This window comes from Somniosus microcephalus, chromosome 14, assembly GCF_052327205.1.
Source record: "Somniosus microcephalus isolate GS21.2 chromosome 14, FLI_Smic_1.0, whole genome shotgun sequence".
NCBI lineage: Eukaryota > Metazoa > Chordata > Chondrichthyes > Squaliformes > Somniosidae > Somniosus > Somniosus microcephalus.
In genome coordinates this window covers 65,944,719-65,967,168 of record NC_141000.1, presented here as the reverse complement: position 1 = coordinate 65,967,168, position 22,450 = coordinate 65,944,719, and the positions used below count along the sequence as shown (strand labels likewise).

Sequence of the window (22,450 nt, the reverse complement as noted above, 5' to 3'; positions counted from 1 at the left end):
GTGGTATACAGTCCAAATGAGTACATACAGAAATATTTTTTCAAAAATGATTTGGCAGTTCCAAGTTTGATCTCAAACATTTATGTGAACAAAAATTATAAGTACACAGTAATATAAAAGTGCGCATTTTTCCACAGCAAGAAGATTGACCAGCACATGCCAGTGATAAAGTCAGGAATGTTATACTGGAATAAACAAATTACTGGAACAATTATTACTTTCTTAAATTTTAACCCCCAGAATAACAACAAGTAGTTTATTCCAAGGATTATATAATTTAAACTATGTTCTTTGCCTTTCTAAATTTATTTACATTTTGGTGTTCGTTTATAGTAAACTTCAATGTCGCTGCAAAGTAACTTCTTTTAACAGGGTCCAGAAGTTACAACATAATTCCAGATTTGGGTCCAACTTCACCTCTGGAAAAGAGTCAAGTGGCATCCCTGTGGGAGACGATCTCACACCAGTTGGGTTTGACACAGCAAGGGGGATTTTCAACTTACACCCAAAATGGACGCAAAGTGGGATGTCTGCGGCACTCGCCTGATGACGTGGGTTAGGGGCACGAACCATTTTCATATGATGGGCAAACAGCATTGCTTATGCTGGTTATCATCGTGTTGGGAGTGATGCTATTTAAAAATAGCCTGCACCTCTTAAATGGAGGTGCACTTTGCCTGTGTTGCAAGTTTGTGAGCTTAAACTTGGAGAATATAGTCACAACAAGTACTGCAAGGGCCCCAAGATTACCAGACATTGCCATGGAGGTTCTTGTAGAAGAGGTCAGATGGAGGTCCTGTTTTCAGTTGATGGGCCAAGGCAAATAGCCTGGCAACAGTGGGCAGAGGTGGCTAAGCTTGTAAATGCTCATGGCATTGTGTCGAGGGCCTGGGAGCTGTACCAGGAAAAAATCCAATGGTTAGCCTTGCACCACCTGTAATCCCAACACTCACAAGCCTTCTCTGCCCTGCTTCCCATCACTCTCCTCCAATCACAACAGCACACTTCACTTAACCTCTTTCTGCATACTCTGCACCAGCTACTGCTCTCACAATCACTCCCCTCACTTCAGCCCAACCGCTGCTTCTTTTGTGCGCCATCTAAAATATGGCACCCTGATACGCACAGGTTCACAACTCTTCAACAGGCTGCACTTTAACACAGCACTTTTCTTCTTGAAGGACAAGTTGGCATACAATAAAAGGGAGAAGATACACACAGGAAGAGGGCTACCATCACACCAATGGAAGACATTGCTATGGATGTAGAGGGCTGACAAAAAGTGTAGCAAGTGGTCAGGCCAAAGGATATGTCCCACAGGTGTTTGGCCATCCTATTTTCCTTTTTCTTTTCTGAATGAACTCTCTCCCTCACACACTGCATGACAACTTGGCGCTGCATTGAGCGCCACTCTACTGCTACTGCTTATCCTTGTCTTTAACGCTTGTCCCTCTCTCCCATTTCCAGGTCCATTCCAAGTCCCAAACCCAGATGCAGCAGAAGAGAACAGCCCCCAGGAAGATGCACCATCACATGCTCTCAAATTTGCAAGAGCACAAGTGAGCAGGGCAACGGTAGGGGGAAAGGACAGCCCAGGGACCAGTTCTCCAGACAATATAGTCACAATAAGTACTGCAAGGGCCCCGTGGCCCTACTGTAGAGGGCAGAAATGAAGACTTCCAGAGCCCAGTATATGAAAGGCTGTGTACTAGCAACTGCTCAATGCTTTGAACTGCCTGTCAGAGAGATTATGCACAATGTCTGACAGTGTGGAGGAGTCCATCTCCAACTTGTGTGGGGTCCCTTTGCAAAGGATCAAAGCACTGCAGACATGGAGTGTCTGGTCACTTCTATGCACACTGCAATGGGGCCTTAATTATGGAGTCAGTGGTGAGAGCTTGGATAGCTTTGATGGAAGCTTAGAATGCTGTAACTCAGGCTCTGGGTTCCACCCTCTCCTGCAATTTGCTAAACTTGAAGGCATAGATAGAGGTTTTCAAACCATTACATCACAACTACACTCTGTTCTCTTGCAGAGTAGTAGGAGTACTGAGATGCAGCCCAATGTGAGTGGCAGTGGTGTTATAGGAGAGGCACATGTTGTTTTCTCTTAGGATGACAGCATACCTACTCCCCCCCCTACAACCCCCACCCCTCCCTCAACATGCTCATACCAGAAAGACAGCCGGATTAGACTGTCTTGGCCAGAGATGCTGCAGTCAGGCTCTCACGTCTGAGCTCCTCGAGGTCACCCATGATGGCTCTCTCAAGTGTCCTCCCTGGATAAACACGTCTTCCACTACCTATGTTGTAGCCACTGTGGTAGCACGACATAGGAGTACAAGGCTAGGCAAAAGAGTACCTAAGATATGCAGCAGAGGTTTGGACTAGGTGACCATTAGTTTTTCTATGTGTTTACTGGCATTTTGAAATTCGTGTTTGAATGAATTCTCATGCAGTTTCTTCGGATTAGCCTTTCTTCATCATGCCATGTGATGTGATATAAATACCCATGCTGGTTTTTGAGTTGAGGGTACTGCAAATTGACTAATGTTGCTTATGTCACATTTTCACCGTGTTCCACATCGTTCAACAAATATGCCAGCTGATTGTGTTGGGTCTTCCAACAAGCTGAATAGTTCACAGCTGCAACTGCAGCATAAAAGCTAACCTGCCACATCAGTTCAATTTCAAATGTCAGAACTTTCTGGATTTCAGGATCTGGAAGACATATTTCAGGTTGTAAGTGTGTTATGAGATCTGTATGCACTATGACCTCCTTGGAATAAACTCCACATTGACTGAGCGCTTATAACATCTCATCCTCAAATGACATATGTACCAGCAGAATGGGAACCATTTATACCCTCTCATCCTGGTCCCCAGATTTGGAGGACGAGCAGCCGTGGCAGCAGCAGAACCAGGAACAGCAGCACCAACCTTCTCTTCAGTCTCCTGATGCTGCACAGGGCAGAGGGCGTCAGCGCAGGGCTGCACCGTGCCACAGGAGATACCTCCAACACAGGCTTTAGAGGCAGAGGATGAGCTTCCTCAACATGGCTGAGCAGCAGTGCGAAAGGAGACTGAGACTTTCGCGAGAGGTAGTCGCAGACATCTGCACAATGCTACACCAAGACCTACAGCCCAGAGGAGCGAGTGGACACTCCTTACCAGTGGCTGTCAAAATCACCACCCCCCCTCAACTTCTTTACATCAGGGTCCTGCCAGGGATCAGCAACAAACATCAGCGGCATCTCCCAGTCGGCCACCCACAGATACATAACGCAGGTTACCGATGCCCTGTTTGCCAAGATCGGTCAATTACATCCACTTCTCAATGGATGAAGCTATTGTTACCACGCAGGCAGTTGGGTTTGTCAATCTGGCAGGCTTCCCAAGGGTGCAGGGTGTCATCGACTGCACACGTGGCCATCAGGGCACCCCATCACAAACCAGCTGTCTGTGTGAGCCGCAAGGGCTTCCACTCCCTTAACGTGCAGCTGCTGTGTAACCACAGGAAGAACATTATACATGCATGCGCAAAGTTCCCTGGCAGTTGCCATGACTCGTACATCCTGCGCCAGTCCACTGTGCCTCAGCTCTTCAATCTGCCAACCCAACTTTCCGAATGGCTACTTGAAGACAAGGGCTATCCCTTGAAGATGTGGCTAATGATACCGATGAGGAGGCCATCAAACAAAGCTGAGGAGCGCTACAATGTGAGCCACATTTCCATGAGAAGCATCATAGAGCAAACCATAGGCTTGCTCAAAATGCGATTCAGATGCCTGGACAGATGTGGAGCCCTACAGTACTCACCAGCCAGGGTCGCCAGAATCATCGTCGTCTGTTATGCCCTGCACATCGCACTGCAGCGTGGCTTACCATTGCCTGAAGAACAAGTGGCACAGCACAGAGTCTTCTCCTCAGAGGAGGAAGAGCCAAATGAGGCTGCAGATGAGGAAGACCTGGCGGAGGCGGCTGTCCTAGTGCGACCAGCACACGAGCACATTGCTGCACGTGAGGCAAGGGACAGCCTAATCCATATCAGATTCGCGTAGCTTTATGCAGCACAGACATGTGGCTGGCACATGCACAAGGTTGGCAGGACCTCCATTCCACACCATACAGCATCTGTACAATGAACTGTGCATTCCTATCACTCTCCCCACCATCACTGCAGAAGAAAGGTGCCCTCACCCCTCACTATGACACTTTCAATTCTGGGCACACACAGGGCAACGCATTGAATCATTTACATTGCATTACTTTAATACAATACAAATAAAGATCACAAACGTAACTTTGGATTGTATGAAAACACTCACGTGACTACCCTTGTGACTATTTGTGTGTTAGCTTTCTCTTACATGTGTTTCTACGTGGTGCTTCCCCTGTGGCTTCAGCAGATGTAGAGGCAGCCTGCTGGCTTCTCTGCTGTGCCTGCTTAGAGGCCTTTGGCGGTCCTCCTCTGGGTTTGGGACCCTCGGAAGGCTCCATCAAAGTCTGCTCCTCCTGCAGCTGTACAGGGGTAGAGATGGCCATCTCTGTTGGGTGAGGCATCTGGGGCTCTGACCGAGGGCTCCGTAGTGGCATGGGAGTGTGAGCACTTGGAGAGGAGCTCCCACTTCCTTGTTCTCGACCACCACCATCCCTCTCATGGGTCACCCGCACTGCTCTGTTAGCAAGTAGCTGGAGAACACCTTGCTGCACATCAGTGGGGCCATGTGGACCAGTCTCTATGATGACAGTCCTCATAACGGGGACGTCCATGTACCTCTGGTCCCTCTCCACGATAGATGCCCATCTATCCTCCATAGCTGACCATCTATCTAGAAGAGTCACCATGTTGGTTTGTGTCCGACGATTAATGTCCTCCATAGAGGTTGCTATCCTTTCCATGGTGGCACCTACAGTCGCCATTGCGTGTACCATGTCATTGCTCATGTTTGAGATGGACTCCTCCATTCTCTACACACTCAGTTACAGTGGTTGCCAACCCAGTCAGAGCCTCCTGCACTTGTTCCTGAAGCTCCAGCACCACTCTCTTTCTGGATGGCCCCAGAGGCTCAGCGTCTACATGCAGCTGAGCAGAGCTAGGAGCGCCCTGCTGCCTCCAATGAGGACTCTCCACTGCTGTCCCTGTCTCCACCATCTGCTCCTGCTCACTTGTGAGCAGTGAAAACCCAGGTGACAACACTACACTATCTCGCAAATAACCCACTGAGGTGTGCATCTCTGTGCTGGGTGCGCTCATTTCTGCTGATGCTGCTCCCTCAGAGGCTTGGGGGGGGGGGGGTGGTGCTCGCGATGGTCCTGTGGAAGAGTAAAGGCATGAGTTAGACATGTGATATGTAGGTTGCAGAAACATCCCATTGTGCAGATGATCAGAACTCAATTTCTATGAACATCAGATCCCCTATGAGTCACTCATGAATGTAAAATCAGGGGATTGAAAATCAATTCTGTCACCAGCTTGCTGTACTGCACCCATCTCTCCGTCACCCACTTCCAGCTCCTCTGCACCTCCCATGATCTCCCTAGCTGCCTCCTCAGCTTGCGTTAGATGCACCATGGATGCTGGACCTTCTGTCCTCCCCTCTCCCTCTTATTGTGGGCTCTCTTTTCCTGCAATGAGGGACACAAGTGGAGTTTCAGTGAGATTGATGGAGTGAGTGTAAAGAATGGATAACATAGATGTTTAGAGGGAGTCTATGATGGAGTGAGGTGCCAATACCAAGGTCCTTCCCTGTGCGTTGTTAGTTGTCATTGCGTAACAGTGAGTGCGAGTGCGAGTGTGAGGGGTGCATAGTAGGATGGTGAAGTGATTCTGTACAGAGAGAGACAGGGATGGGTAAGGGTGCAAGGGATGTTAGGGTGAGTTCAGATGTGCAGGAGTAGGTTGCCAATGCAGAGTGATGGGGATGAGAAAAGATGGGAAGCAGATTGAAGGTAAGTGTGATGTTATACTCACTTTTGCTGAGTGTAGCAGATCATTAAACCTTTTCCGACACTGCACCCAGGTGAGTGTACAGGCTGACCTTGCACTGACCGCCTCAGCAATTTGCAGCCAGGCTGCCTTTGTGTGCTGAGGAGGCTTCCTCCTTCCATCTGAAGGGAAGAGGACCTCCTTACGTCCTCTTACTCCCTCCACAAGAGCATGGAGGGAGTCATCATCAAACCGGGGAGCAGCCTTTGTTCGTTGCACTGCTATGCCTGCAGCAACCAGCACTCGGGAGCAGAAAAAAGAAATTACTTATCAAAGGGGACATGGCCCCTTAAATATAGAGGCTCCCAGCGAGTCATCAAGTGCAATCAGCCGACCTGCACCCACCGATTGGGCTGGGGAGCGCACACGGCGGCCTTAATGCCAATCTGGGAAAAATCATTATTGCAGGGCGGCTGCAACCGGGAGCGGAGCCTGCCAAACAGCGGACCCGCAACCATCCTGCCTTCGGGTGGAAAATCCAGCCCCTTTTTTTTGCATTAATGAAGTTTAAAAGCATTACTGGTAGGATCAACTTTACATGCTTAGAGAGTGGGGGACCCATCAAAGCAACTTCAATTCCTTGGCTTTAGTCCGGACAGCCCATTTTAAAATGACATCCATTTATATTAGCGTCTTACACGACCTCAGGATGTCCCAAGGCCCTTTATAGTCAATGAAATACTTTTGAAGTGTAGTCACTGTTATAATGTAGGAAAAGTGGCACCCAATTTACACAGAGCAAGGTCTCACAAACAGCAATGTGATAATGATCAGGTAATTTGTTTTTAGGTGTTGGGTGAAGGATAAATATTGGCCACGACGCTGGGGGAACTCCCCTATGCTTCTTCAAAATAGTGCCATGGGATCTTTTACATCCGAGGCCAGAAGGGGCCTCGATTTAATGTCTCATCCAAAAGATGGCACCTCCGACAGTGCAGCACTCCCTCAGTACTGCACTGGAGTATCAGCCTAGATTTTGTGCTCAGGTCCCTGGAGTGGGGCTTGAACCCACAACCTTCTGACTCGAGCAATAGTGTTACCAACTGAGCCACAGCTGACAAATTTGACATTGTAAACTTTTTTTTCCACGCAAGATTTTACATTTCTCTGCTTTCAATTTTCAGCAAAAATCACATCTATAGGATGAACTGAACCTGTACATTGTTATATACTAGTACAGGAAACTTTCGTTTAAACGGAGGTTAAATCTCCAGAATGCTCTATCCACCGGCAAAATTCAGGAGTCAGTTCAGATAACTTTTTTTACTTTTCGTTGCTTTTTTTCTGAATTCCTGGCACTGCAAGCGTCTAGCTGAAGCTGTTGCTTAGCTACAGAGACACTTGCAAGCTGCGCCGACTGTTTTGAAGCTGTACAGGCTCAGAAGCTCCGTATGTTTTAACAGTAGCGCTGGTTTCTCCGGCAGTGTTGATCGACTGGCACCAGCTCGGTCCCGTCAGTGCCGGATACCAGAAAGTTTCCTGTACTTCAAATAAATCTTTGGTCCATTTATTTAAAAAAAACACATGTTAAGGGACATAAAATAGCACACTTAAAGGATGACACTGGGACGTGGTTTATTAAAAGTAGGCATACTTAGATGTCAACAGTCCTAATAACAGACATGTCTATGCACTTACCAAAAGTTAATTTAAAATTAACGTCTCAACATATAAATCCTTAGAAACTTACAGTACATAGTGGTATCATGCTTCATATACTCCAGAGCTACTGAAACAAAGTAACTACTGTATCAAGCCTGAACATAGCTGCAGTGAACATTAAGTCTACAACTGAATTTGGTAGATAATATTTAATCTATTTACAGCTTTGCGAGACTGAAATTCTTCAAAAGGGACTTGCTATGGTTTTTCCAGTGAGGAGAAAGGGCACTTTGTGTGCTGTTTGAAAAATTAGAAAGTGACAATTACTTTTTTGTACACAGGTTTCACTCCAGGATAATATGCAGGTTGGCAATATAATTGGTCTCTTATTTAAAAGTACTAAAAAATTTCAAACTGGTCCTTTTTGTAAGTGAAATACAAATTAGGTTTTACCATCCTAGGTGTGTTACTTCTTTTCATAAGTGAAAACTTCCATATTGTCAAGGGTTTCTGGTGAAAAGAAGGTACAGTGCTATGGTGATAGTGATAGTTTCATTAAAGAATGAACTATCCACTATGAAGACACTGGGACTGTACTTCACAAAAGGGTTTGACACACAGACAAAAGAAACATTAAACCTGCAGCAATTGATGCCATGTACAGTATTGAGGCAAATTATGTCTTATTCAAAAAGATTTTTAATATCTAAATGCTGGTAATTATGATACACAAACAGAAAAAAGGAGCTTTTTTTGGTTATTTGGTTTAAAAGAAATCACCTTGCAACTGAAAAGAATGTTTCACAGCAGTAGTTGAAAACTGAAAGGATTTGCACAAAAGAAACAAGCTGATTGAGGTTGGTTTATAACAATCAAGTCATGATCGAATATTTAACGAACTACATAATATGTCAAACTATATTTTAGCAAATTCACAGAAAATATCCCAAGTTACTTCTAATTCAAGGGTATTTCTTTCTAAAATATCCGGATTCAAGAAGACATCAAAATAAAGGCTATGCATTGGTCTTAAAACATCTTTATTTGTAACAAAGTACATTTCTGAAACAATTTTGTTAATAGCTATGCTAATTTTAATATAATTATCAAAATAATAATACAATGAGAGAATATCATGTTTTCTACTTATTATCGTGTCATTTACAGATTGTGATATCCCTGGACATGACACCACAGCTTATAGCGGGCATACTATGCACAGCCCTTCACCTCCGATGACTTGGGAGTCAAACCCAGCAAGTGAGAATAAATGAAAATATCACCTCTTCAGCAACTGCTAGAAGTTGAAATGGAATGAGCAGTGGCAGCTTCCAATTAGTCCTCTGCGAATAAAACTCCACACCACAAACTACCTTAGTTCTGGAATGTCAACTCTCAAAAGCATGAAAATGGAAATGTCAGAGAACAGTGGAGAGTGCTCTTCAGAGTTCGAGACTGAGGCTGCATTGTCAGAGATGTGTCGTGAGGTGGATAGGACAAGCACCACTGTTGCTAGTCCAGGTTTACTTTGTATGACTACTAAAGGCAACAATGTTCTGAAAAACACTTGTGCTTCATAAAACAAAGCACCATTCATTTTGTTGATGTAATGCTACTACATAATACATCTATCTAAAGCTTTTTTTCTTATAGCAAACGTCATGTACCTGTCATTTTAACAGATTTCACCAACAGGATCGTTAACTAATGAGGTGTGAGATGGTACCGAGCCCAATCACTTAAATCTTGTCACAATTGGAATGGGCAGGTGGTTACCAAAATTTTGCTTTAGTATCAATTTTTTCAGTTAAATACCACTGTACTATAATTTTCAGCAGCTATTTTCAGTCTGTACGTCTCCTTCTCTCCCCACCACCAAGTGCATCCCCTCCTAGGCCCTGCCTGTGCTCAGCAACTCAGCTTGGCAGTGTTCTTCTTGGAGGGGAATAGAAGAAGGGAGAGGTAGATAGATGATGGACTTTCTTAACTGGGGCAGGATGGAGATGAGGAGGGGGTGGGGGGGAGAAAGAGAGTCAGGCAGACACACTGCTACATGTGAGGAGAGGGGGCAATATTGAGGCCACAAAGGATGACTGCTGTTGAGGCTTAATGGCCCTACATTATAGCACAATGTATCCTCTACAAGCAATAGCACGCAGATTAACTAACTTATTAAAAGTTAAATGTTTCAAATCCAGAAAAGGTAATTTGCAGTTCATAGAACTGTCCTTAATATTGCAAAAATACTACAAACACATTGAAAGTGCTTCTGCTAACATTTTCCAAATGATTTATTTGCATGTACTATTTGGTGGGGAATGAATTAAACACTTCCAATTCAGCACATGGTGCAAGTGACATATACTCCCAATTCAGGTACAGCAAGGTTAGATGCAAAGTAAAGCTTGCTCTACTCTCTCCCAGTGTATGCCTCAGCAATAATCTCAGGAAAAAAAACACCCCAAGAAATTACATGGTACTGGCTGGGTTGGGAATGTCTGAATCGGGATGCATAAGGCATCACAACAGTATGAGACATACTAGATGGACCAGCTGGTCTTGCCCCGTCCAAAATTTTCATATTGTTTGTATGTACGAGGGTGTCATTTTCCATTTCTCACACCAGCTCTCCTGATGCCCAAGTGAGATTGACAATTCAGTGGCAGTTTTGGATCATTGCCCCCACGAGACATTGGATTAAGTACATCCAAACTCAAAAAGGTAACATTCGCGCCACACAAGTGCTAGGTAATGACCATCTTCAACAAGCAAGCATCTAACCACCGCCCCTTGACATTCAACGGCATTACCATCGCCGAATCCCCCACCATCAACATCCTGGGAGTCACCATTGACCAGAAACTTAACTGGACCAGCCACATAAATACTGTGGCAACAAGAGCAGATCAGAGGCTGGGTATTCTGCAGCGCGTGTCTCACCTCCTGACTCCCCAAAGCCTTTCCACCGTCTATAAGGCACAAGGAGTGTAATGGAATACTCTCCACTTGCAGCTCCAACACTCAAGAAGCTCGACACCATCCAAGACAAAACAGGCCGCTTGATTGGCACCCCACCCAACACCCTAAACATTCACTCCCTCCACCGTGGCTGCAGTGTGTACTATCTACAAAATGCACTGCAGCAACTTGCCAAGGCTTCTTCGGCAGCACCTCCCAAACCCGCAACCTCTACCACCTAGAAGGACATGGGGACACCACCACCTCCAAGTTCCCCTCCAAGTCACGCATCATCCTGACTTGGAAATATATCGCTGTTCCTTCATCGTCGCTGGGTCAAAATCCTGGAACTCCCTACCTAACAGCACTGTGGGAGTACCTTCACCACACGGGACTGCAGCGGTTCAAGGCGGCGGCTCACCACCACCTTCTCGAGGACAATTAGGGATGAGCAATAAATGCTGGCCTTGCCAGCGACGTCCACATCCCATGAACGAATAAAAAAACATAAGATTATTATAACCAAGACAGCATAAAATTTCTTTAGTCCAGCTGAAAGGGGTAAAAGGTCAGTATGCAACCTATTCCTGGACTATTTTGTTTTTAACTACCTTGTAAATACAGGTTTTGGAACTGGTTGGGCACTGTCATAATGACCTCCTGCACACAATAGAATTTATCAATATCTTCACCTGCATGCATCAATGATTAGGAGTCTTTGCTATTTGTTTCAGAAATGTACAAAAATATTATTGCACAAATTTTCACCATCATTTAAAGTATACAGTGATCTAATATTTCCTTTTAATATGTGGCAAGGAAGAGATGAACTTATTTTTGCTATTCAGGAAGCTCTCTTTTAACCTTAAATATCTGGAAATCTCTCAACCGGCAAAATTCAGGAGTAGGTTCAGGTAAGCTTTACTATATATTAGTGGCCATGTAACCGGGGTTCCTGGATCTGTGGCCGTGCAACAGGGACTCCTGGATCTGTGGCCGTGCAACAGGGACTCCTGCACAAGTGCCGTGTAACCTGGGCTCCTGCACCTGTGGCCGTGTACGGGGCTCTTGTACCTTGGTAAGTATACCTCTCTGTAATCCGGACATTTTGATCAACCGGCACCACGCCGGTCCCGTTGGTGCCAGATAAAAAAGAATTTCCTGTACTAGAATGACCCCCCCATGCGCACGGTAAATCAGCTGTTGCAAAGAACAGGTGCTGCAGTGTGGAAATGGAGAAGGGGAGCACATCTACACTCAAAACATTTGGAAAGAATTTTGTATGACATCTCTCCAGAGACAGTGAAGTACATGTCTTTGATTGGTTTCTGGGAAATAAATGGTATTTTTACTCACTGCATGTAGTTAAATAAATGTGTCACTGGCAGGGAGAAAGAGAAACATTTTTACTGTCTACCGGTTTAGCTTTTTTGGCACAGATCAAAAGGATTTTAAAAATGGAAGAAAAGATTCATCTAATTTGCATCTTTCCTTCGTTACCAGATAACGTTGCAACTGTATTTAGCATTATCAAAAAGATCTACTTAAAATGTATGTTCACATTTAGGATTTTTATTCCGAGCCTCCTTCCAAATTTAAATAATGGTGCAGTCCTTCCAGAACATGCCACTGTTTAGATTAATCAGAGAGTGTAAAACATTTAGAATACATTATTACAAAATACAAAGACCCAACTTAGAGTCATTACCACCTGAGAGTTTTCTTCTTTGCAGTATCTGCATATAGTTATCCCAACCATTATCAATTAAATCTTTTATACATTTGAACAATTTGAGCTTTAAAATTTGTGCAACTCACAACTGTGAAGTAAATTAACTTGTGGAAACTGTACTTATAAGTGTGTACAAAGCCCTAAGCAAGCTGAGCCGGATATGATCACAATTATCATACATATGTCTATTAAAAAAATTTGTACCTTAATTGCAAGTCAGTGCAACTTTGACAACTTGCTGACATACATAGGGCCCCAAGTTTTACCCCTTTCTGGCACAATTAACTGTCCATACTGTACACCTTCAGCAAATGTGAAGTTATGAGAGAGGGAACATGCCAAGTTTGTTAAATCCACAGCTTGAATGTTGTCACAAGAATTCAGGAGAGAGGCCACAACATCATCATTTTCTGCTTGAGATAGCGTGCACGTAGAATAAACCACAGTCCCTCCAGGACGCAATGCCTCAACAGCTGACCTGCAAGTCACCAGTAAAGAGACAGTTAGGTCACTTCCATCAGATGCAGAACAGCAAGTTCAAAATGGATCTTGTTTATTTTTGTAACTAGACAGCAATGTAACTTTTGATAATGCATTTTCTCTATGAAACAGTACATTTTATATGGGCTTCAAGATGTGCCATGGTGCGCCCCCAATTAATCAATCTGGAAGGAAAGTAACAATGTCAAGCAATGGACAGTGATTCTGAAACAAGAGATGGTCACTTATGGAAGCAAATGTGACTTTTTTTTATATTAAGTGAACTTTGATTCTGTATTAGCAATACCTAGGAAACACACAAGAATTTCTTTTCCGTTCACTTTAAACTTTCTTCTCAAAGTGGAGTTCGTACTGGGCATCTCGTGTCATATACATACGATTAGTTTTTACAGCTGTGCATTTCTAGCAGCTGTCTAATGAAAGTACTCAATCAAAAATATAACCAAATTGTGGGTTCAATTCCTTTGTGCACTATTTTTAGAGCACCCTTTTAATACATTTGCATATATTTGTCTCTTAACAGACGTTAAACAATTTAAAATAAGCAGGTTAAAATAAACTGCTTGACTACATGAAAAACATGAATTTAAGGAAATGCATTAACATATATGCTAAAAATAGCACAGGGGAGAATTAAACCAATTGATATTTATACCATATAAAATATACTTTTAGATCAATTTTAAGTCAACCTTTCAGTAAAACCGTTCAGCTTGTCAATGCTATTTTTCAACCTGGCTCATTCGTTCATGCTTTCCCAATTGCGGAGCTAGCGTCACTATTATTAGCTATAAATGGATTATATTTCAAATCATTTTCTCAATCTTATATATTTTTTGAAGCAATATCTCTATTAGATCTATACCAGTTTAGAGCACAACTTAAAATACCAGTAATTACCAAGAAAGTATTGGAGCACATTAAAGACAGACACATGACTAAGATTAACATCCCGAATTAGGCATTCTGAGATGGCAACATATTTTGCTAGCATGTAAAATATTAACCTAATGGAAAGAGCTTTCCAAGTAGGTTTTATGCTCAATTAACGCCATTCCCTAATTTAATTTATAACACTAACAGTAGCGATAATCATCTGAAAGATTTTAAAAGTTAACAATATTACAAGTCACTGTGGCATTTGGCAGTTTGTAGTGAGCAGGCACCTGTCCATATAAATCTTATTTTATGTAATTCTAAAATATGGTGTGCTTGTACTAAATAGATCATAGGAATCATGAGTTCCTGAGAACAGATAGCAACCGTTAAGTCAATAAAGAAAGAGTTGATTCAATAAGGATATGGCATTATGGATCGAAACTAGTTTCCAGTAAAGGGTGACTGCCTCAGCATCACTGTTAAGCAGTTAGCAGGATGAAGGCATGGCTGCCTTGTAGGCCACACAAATTATCAGGTGAAACAAAGCAAACAAATGTTCTTCATACACATCAAGCAGCAAAATACCAATTTAATTTCAAATAAAGCGCATTGCAGCAGATGCAAATTCATTTTGGAGCATCTTTGTAATCTGATAAATGATGTGCACAAATAGTTGAACAATTTTCTACCTACACACCATATACTGTCCTGTTGACTTAGTAAATCATTGTGTTTTTGACTATCACACCATTTCATAACTGTACCTCTAATGTAAAACAGAGCCAGTTTTACATATGTAGTACATGATCAATTCCTATTGTGAATGCTTGTAAAGTATATACACTTTAATGAGAAACGTACTTAAAAAATTACTTGTTTTACTTTGACCACATTGTAATTGTGTCATTTTCATTGATTTCAATACTTCCTAATTCTCCAATTTTTTTTAAATGGCTATCAGTTGAACACAAAAAAAACAGATGCTGATAAGTGGCAAATAATTCAGTACCTCATTAGGTATCAAATGAAAATGGTTTCTAAAATGGTGTATTGTTTTGGACTAATATTAGAAAGCTGACATTCAACAGTACACTGTCTAACACTATCACAACAGTACTAAGTCAGTGCAGTTGAATAGTTGACCTATTGTTTGGTTAAGTGGTCAATTATTCTATCCATAAGGATTCAGACAAATGGCAATAGTTTCTACTGGATATATTTTTCAATATAAAGTTTCCATCTTTCAATGGCCAACTGGTCAATGGCTGTCCTGACCGCTGAGGCTCCCTCTATCCCCTCTCACTATTTGTTGTCTACTATATTTGACCACACATCCACTTCTTATACACAAGTAGAAAAATACTCTACTTTTGGTGATTGTCAGTCATCATCACTGTAGTGGACCAGTCAACTGCCATGATTTTTGGTGACAGATCTGTGAATATAACTGGAAATGACAGCAGACAGTATCCAATTTGCCAAAAATAAAGTTGGATATACAACCTAACAGGAAGCAGCCAATTATTTTAAACAATTTTCTCATCTATTTTAACCTGTGTAATAGTTATACACATCATTTTATACCTGCTATACTCATTGTGGTCAAATTATTTAAAAATAACTACATACCAATGAGCATAAGCTAGTTTTGGCTATTGTCATCGCCACCAATTACTTAGCAATAAAAGTTCTTTGAACTATATCAACAGTGCCACCTGGTGGCGAAAGGTAGAATTTGCAAGCAAGCTGCAAGCAATTAAAGATTATTTGATCTGAGCACAGAATCCAAATTCACAATATTTATCACTCAAATTATATACTATGAATTCCTGATCCAGTTAGTCAGTAGAGCTGAGAAGTGCAATCATAATTCAAACACTACATTTTACCCACTCAGGTTTTCAATTCCCTTCTTACAGAATATTGATCATGCATCTAGCTTCACTTAAAAGACAACATGAAATGTTAGAATTCTTACCATTTCCCCCACATTAGCACCTCTATGTAAATCATTTTTGTCAATCTATTTACACAGTAATGTGTGGCATGCTTCCTGTAATCTCATTTCAGTTGAATAAATGTGCAAATTAGATGAGATGTAAATTGCCAATTTATTCATTGGAGCAGCAAAGAAATTTTGATGTGAATATAAGAGAGTATAACATTTTTTGGCTGTTATTCAATAAAGTGAAAGTATATAATGATGCAGTTTGATGAATGCACAAAATAATGCACAAGAGATGTAGACTATTGATTATAAACTGGTGTCACAAATGAACTGTTGTGCATATCACACAATGTAATCAATTCTACCATGTGCAGCTTTAAGAATTAAGGGGGGAAATTCGGTTGCTTTGTGCCTCCCGTTAGCGCCCTAAGAGGGCGCAAAGCAACTAGCGCCCGGGCGTGGCACCATTCAAAACTAGTTATCTCACTACACAGATGACAGAAACTACCATAGTATACAAATGTAAGGAACGGATTTTAATTCAATTTTATTAAACCTAAAATTTTAGCCTCCTCTTTCAGCATTCTGAGATGATTGCACATTGAATGCTTCTCTGTATAGGGAAAGATAGCACGCTGGAATATTATTTTTCTTTCTCATCAGTTGAAGGCCAGCTAGCAAAGCCTTGCTGCAAACTGGCTTACCTTGCTTACAGAGGATCAGTGAGTTCAACTGTCAGTCATTGATGAGCTTCAAACTTAGGATCCTTTGAATGGAGTAGATTTTTGTCTTCACTGTCTGGACAGCAACCTGGTGGGGCAGATTGCCCAGCCTTTAGAGAACCTATCTGATTTTTATTCCTTTAAAGTCAATGGAATACAGATCAGACGGGTTCTATATAGGTCAGCATTCCACGCCACCAGATTATCACCCAAGCGGTGAAAACAAAAATCTACCCCTCAACAGTGTAGCATTAGTCCCTTAGATGCCTTATCTATTTTAAAAGCTATCCTATTGTTTTTGTTGGCTTAAAAGGAACTGCATTCATCTGACTTGCACAACAATCCTAAAGGGAGAGACTGCACCACATTCTGGTGTCTATTAGTCACTCATATTTCTGTGTGTTATGGTTTATAACAGCTATATAAAAAGAAAAAGGGTGGCTAACGTGAACGTTGGTCCCTTAGAGGATGGGACCGGAAAACTAGTGGTGGGGAACATGGAGATGGCAAAGACGCTGAACAAATATTTTGTATCAGTCTTTACAGTAGAGGACACTAAAAATATCCCAACACTGGACAAACAGGGGGCAATGGAGGGGGGGGGGGGGAGGGGAGGGAGCTAAAAATGATTAAAATCACTAAGGAGATGGTACTCAGTAAAATAATGGGACTTAAGGCGGATAAATCCCCCGGACCTGATGGCCTACATCCTAGGGTCTTGAGAGAAGTGGCGGTAGGGATTGTGGATGCATTGGTGATTATTTTCCAGAACTCCCTGGACTCAGGAAAGGTCCCGGCAGATTGGAAAACTGCTAATGTAACACCCTTATTTAAGAAGGGAAGTAGACAAAAAGCTGGAAACTATAGACCAGTTAGCCTAACATCTGTGGTTGGCAAAATGTTGGAGTCCATTATTAAGGAAACAGTAACAGAGCATTTGGATAAACATAATTTAATAGGACAGAGTCAGCATGGTTTTATGAAGGGGAAGTCATGTTTGACAAATTTGCTCGAATTCTTTGAGGATGTAACATACAGGGTGGATAAAGGGGAACCAGTGGATGTAGTGTATTTGGACTTCCAAAAGGCATTTGACAAGGTTCCATACAAAAGATTACTGATCAAGATAAAAAAAAATCACAGGATTGGGGGTAATATACTGGCATGGGTGGAAGATTGGCTATCTAACAGAAAACAGAGTTGGGATAAATGGTTCATTCTCGGGCTGGCAATCAGTAACTAGTGGTGTTCCGTAGGGGTCAGTGCTGGGACCCCAACTCTTTACAATCTATATTAACGATTTGGAGGAAGGGACCGAGTGCAACATATCCAAGTTTGCCGACGATACAAAGATGGGAGGGAAAGCAATGAGTGAGGATGACATAAAAAACCTGCAAAAGGACATAGACAGGCTAAGTGAGTGGGCAGAGATTTGGCAGATGCAATATAATGTTGAAAAGTGTGAGGTTATGCACTTTGGTAGAAAAAAATCAAAGAGCAAGTTATTATCTAAATGGAGAGAAACTGCAAAGTGCTACAGTACAAAGGGATCTGGGGGTCCTGGTGCATGAAACACAAAAAGTTAGTATGCAGGTGATCAGGAAGGCCAATGGAATCTTGGCTTTTATTGCAAGGGGGACGGAGTATAAAAACAGGGAAGTCTTGCTGCAGTTATACAGGGTATTGGTGAGGCCACACCTGGAATACTGCGTGCAGTTTTGGTTTCCATATTTAAGAAAAGATATACTTGCTCTCGAGGCGGTTCAGAGAAGGTTCACTCGGTTGATTCCGGAGATGAGGGGGTTGACGTATGAGGAAAGGTTGAGTAGGTTGGGACTCTACTCATTGGAATTCAGAAGAATGAGAGGCGATCTTATCGAAACATATAAGATTGTGAGGGGGCTTGATCGGGTGGATGCGGGGAGGATGTTTCCACTGATGGGTGAGACTAGAACTAGGGGGCATAATCTAAGAATAAGGGGCTGCCCTTTCAAAACTGAGATGAGGAGAAAGTTCTTCACTCAGAGGGTAGTAAATCTATGGAATTTGCTACCCCAGAGAGCTGTGGAAGCTGCAACATTAAATAAATTTAAAATGGAGATAGACAATTTCCTAGCAGATAAGGGAATTGGGGGTTACGGGGAGAGGGCAGGGAAGTGGACGTGAGTCTAGGTTCGGATCAGCCATGATCCTATTGAATGGCGGAGCAGGCCCGAGGGGCCGTATGGCCTGCTCCTGCTCCTTGTTCTTATGTTCTTAATTGCAGAATACAGAAGCCTGGTAGCAGATGGTTATGCAAAACTATTCTTTATTGTGAAACCAGGAAGTTCCAATCCAGTGGCTTTAAAAAAAAGGCGATTCAACCCATTACTTCCATAAAGCTTGCACAATTAGCTCTTTCATGGATTCCACCCTACTCATTTAGTCATTGATTCTATAAAGTTTCTCTCTCTAGCTTCCGTCGTTGAGTATATTCAGGACTGAGATCGATAGGTTTTTGGACACTAAGGGGAACAAGGGATATGGGGTTAGGGCGGGAAAGTGGAGTTGAGGTAGAAAATCAGCCATGGTCTTATTGAGCCGTATGGCCTACTCCCGCTCCTATTTCTTATGTCATGTTCTTCCAAAACCTCCAGAATACCCATCTAACCCTAGAGCCTACAAATTCCATCTTTGCCTGATTGTTTCTTATAGTATGATGACATGTTAATAGTTTCACAGATAATGAGTTCTGTACAATATGTGATTATCTCTATTTATTTTATCTTTATATAAACTTTAACTTCTTAACTAACTAACTTAACTACTTTTGATGATGGATCAGATGTGGGGAAGGAAGCTGAGCTTGGGTTTAAAGCAGTAAGCCCAGGTTTTGCATCTCTGGGCTAAGACTGAGATGGCTGCCAGGGAAGTAGATTGAGTTGAAGCTGAAGATGAGGGGGTGTTTGCAGGAGCTGAAGAGAACAGCTTTGGTTTTGCCAACATTTAGTTGAAGGAACTTTTGGCTTATCCAAATATTGGGAAAAGAGGGAGAAGAAATTCTAGTATCAAGTTTCACTTGACATGTGTCCTGTAATTCTGGACAAATGACATAGTCTGGTTGTATCTGAATTATCAATACCTACCAATCTCCAATGTGCTGAACTGACTGTATAACCAAGCATTCAATGTACATTAATGAAGTATTAATATTGCACAAGGTACTTACCCAAGTGTTTTTGTCAGATATACATATTGATGCAATATAGCATATATACAAGTAAACTGAAATGCCACCTTTGCTTACTAAAATAAACAAAAACAAAATGGATATTTTAGGCAAACTGTATGAACGCCTGCTGGTCCCAAGATGTTTGTAAATTTGAGGTGCTACTGTACAAATAGGACATAAGGCATAATTGATAAGATATGTGATGACAAACCAGTCAACATGCTTTCTGGAGATTTAGACATCTACACTGCAAATTGCATTCCTGCTGACTTCTAGTGAGGTCATTCGGAAATCTTTAAATTTGCTGCTAGTAACATCTTCAGTCAGAATACAATGCAATGCACCGCTGGCACTGTCATCAGAACACTGCTTGGAGCTGTGCACTATGCTATTAGTTTGTCATTTTATTCCCCAGCATATTTTGAATTGTTATCTAATAACAAATAACCATAACACATGTCCACCACCTTGGTTAAACACTACAAACTACCGCACATTTAAGTCATTAAAAAGAATCCAATGCTATCTCGAGAAATTTCAAGAATATATACAGAAGTAAAATCAAAAGGTTATGTTTAGCACGTGTCACAATCAGCTTATTTCCCCATCATAATAGTTTTACAAAAACTGTCAGTTCTTTGTTGTGTTGTATGTTTTTTCCCATTCCTATTCAATGGAAGTCTTTAATGACTTATTTAATGATTTCAATTTTGTGGCTTTTATTAGACAAACAAATAGGTATTGCTCAAAGGAAGTATTCCTGCAGAGCCTACTGATAGAATGTACAATTAGTTAATTGATAATAGCTGAGGAGTGCAGCTCTGGGGCTGTTATCAATTAGCTAATTGAACATTTCTATCAATAGTCTCTGCAGGCTGTTTTACGTGCAAAGTATTATGTAAAAATTAACTTAATTCTACTAATGATATATAGATTTACAAAATGAAGAGTCAGTCTGTTCCATTTTCTTTCCGTACTGAAGGCGAGTGTCAAGCTGTTTGAAAAGTCATGTCACATCAGTTCCATTAAGTAAAACCTCTGGGGATTAGAGAAAAGGGAATCACGTGCGAAAAAAATGTATTGCAAAATAACACGCATGTGACAGTCTTAATTTTTAAAACTTTTTTGGTGAAATTTTGTGCTCCTCAAGGTGAAGAATGTTGCATCCAGTGTCAGCATCATGCACTCCCAGGTCACATTTAATATGGATTAAGTATAGTACAGGGTTCTTCATTCAGTCTTTATTTTAAAAAGTTTAATTCAAGTAAAAAAATTTCTAGAAGACAAATTAGGTATGGGGAAATTGAAGGCAATTAGAAAAACTCAGCAAAACCTTTATACACATTTCTTTACAGTAGTTTTATGACTACTAGCCAACGGAAACAGAAACCATTCACCCCTGCACAAAGATGGCGACAACAAATTGCATTTATATAGCACGCCTCACATGAAGGAACACCTCTTCCACACTGAAGAGATGGACACCAAGCAGGGAAAGGAGGAAATTTATATGTAGAGGGGGAGACTGAAGGCAAGGTTAAATGCATAGGCTTTAAAGAAACTTTTGACGACAAGGATGGAAGTAGCAAGTGAAGTGGCTTTAGGAAAGAATTCTGGAGCACCACAGCATAGTGACTGAATGATTGGCCTTCAATGGTGCAGCTGAAGGAAAGGAAATAAACAACAAGTAATTTGGAACCAGAGGAGTAGAGCATGTGAGTAAGGATACAGGAAACTTTGTTATATCCGGCACCGACCTGTTGCCGATCTATCAGAACTGCCGGACATACAAAGTTAATGTTGAAGCATACGGAGATTTTCATCTCCGTATCTGACAACAAACACTGTTGCTTAGCAACAGCTTCAAACAGTCAGCCCATACCTTGGAAGCATCTCTGTAGCTTAGCAACAGTTTCAGAGAGACTTTCCAAAGCCTGACTGTTTAAAAAAAAAAGCCACGAGAAGAAAAACAACCTAACCGAACGGCTCCTGATTTCTGCCGGTAGATCGAGGTTTCTGGACATACAACCTCCGGATAAACCAAAGTCTCCTGTATATGGCTCAGGTAGGTTGGAAGAAGGACATAGTGGGATCTAAAGCCAAGGCTAAAAGGTACATAGGAACAGGAATAGGCCATTCAGCCCCTTGAGCCTGTTCCACCATTCAATGAGATCATGGCTGATCTGCGACCTAACTCCATATACCCACCGTTGGCCCATATCAATACCTTTGTTTAACAAAAAGCTCTCAATCTCAGATTTAAAATTAACTGATCTAGCATCAATTGCCGTTTGCGGAAGAGAGTTCCAAACTTCTACCACCCTTTGTGTGTAGAAATGTTTCCTAATTTCACTCCTGACCTTTGATCCTGAAATCAATTGCTGAGGCACAGGAAGCCAGTAGAGCTTTGCAAAGATATGGGGACTTCCTGCTGAAGAGGGAATGGGCCATGGAGTTATGAATTCACTGTAATTTGTTAAGGATGACGGGCGTCAAAGAGAGGGTTGGAGAAGTCGATCTTGGTGATGAGTAGGTGGATTAGGTTTTTGACAGCAGAGGAAGGAATGTGGGTAGTCACACAATGTTCTGCTTGTGGACGAATGCTATCTTGGTGGGCCAGATGTGGAGTACGAAATTCAACTCAGGGTCAAACAGGATGTGGATAAACCTTGTAAGGGTCCATTGTGTACTTTCCCTGCTCACAAATGACTGGGCAAGTTGAAGCTCAGGTAGATGGATTCATTGTTGGAGGTAAAACAATAGGCTGCATGATGGAAGTTTAGTAGTGTGTCAGAGCTCGTTTCAGTGGATGATGGAATCAATGTGGAGTAAGTTTGATCAAAGGTCAGCTAAAATCAACTAGAGTACTGAACAGCAAATTCATATTGCATTACATCTATTTGATAAA

General features: G+C 42.0%; 1 protein-coding gene across 3 annotated transcripts in view; it reads right to left on the bottom strand.

Moving 5' to 3' along the window:
- The window catches only part of nsun3 (NOP2/Sun RNA methyltransferase 3), a 79,432-nt gene that overhangs the window by 7,470 nt on the left and 49,512 nt on the right, over positions 1 to 22,450 (bottom strand). For 2 of the 3 annotated variants that reach the window (XM_086006599.1, XM_086006598.1), the window contains exon 6: positions 12,486 to 12,759. In XM_086006599.1, coding sequence (XP_085862725.1) covers positions 12,498 to 12,759 — 262 coding nt within the window. In that variant the 3' untranslated portion in view covers positions 12,486 to 12,497. Of the gene's footprint in view, positions 1 to 7,549; positions 12,760 to 22,450 lie in introns of those variants that run through there. The other variant, XM_086006597.1, reaches the window with a different exon arrangement.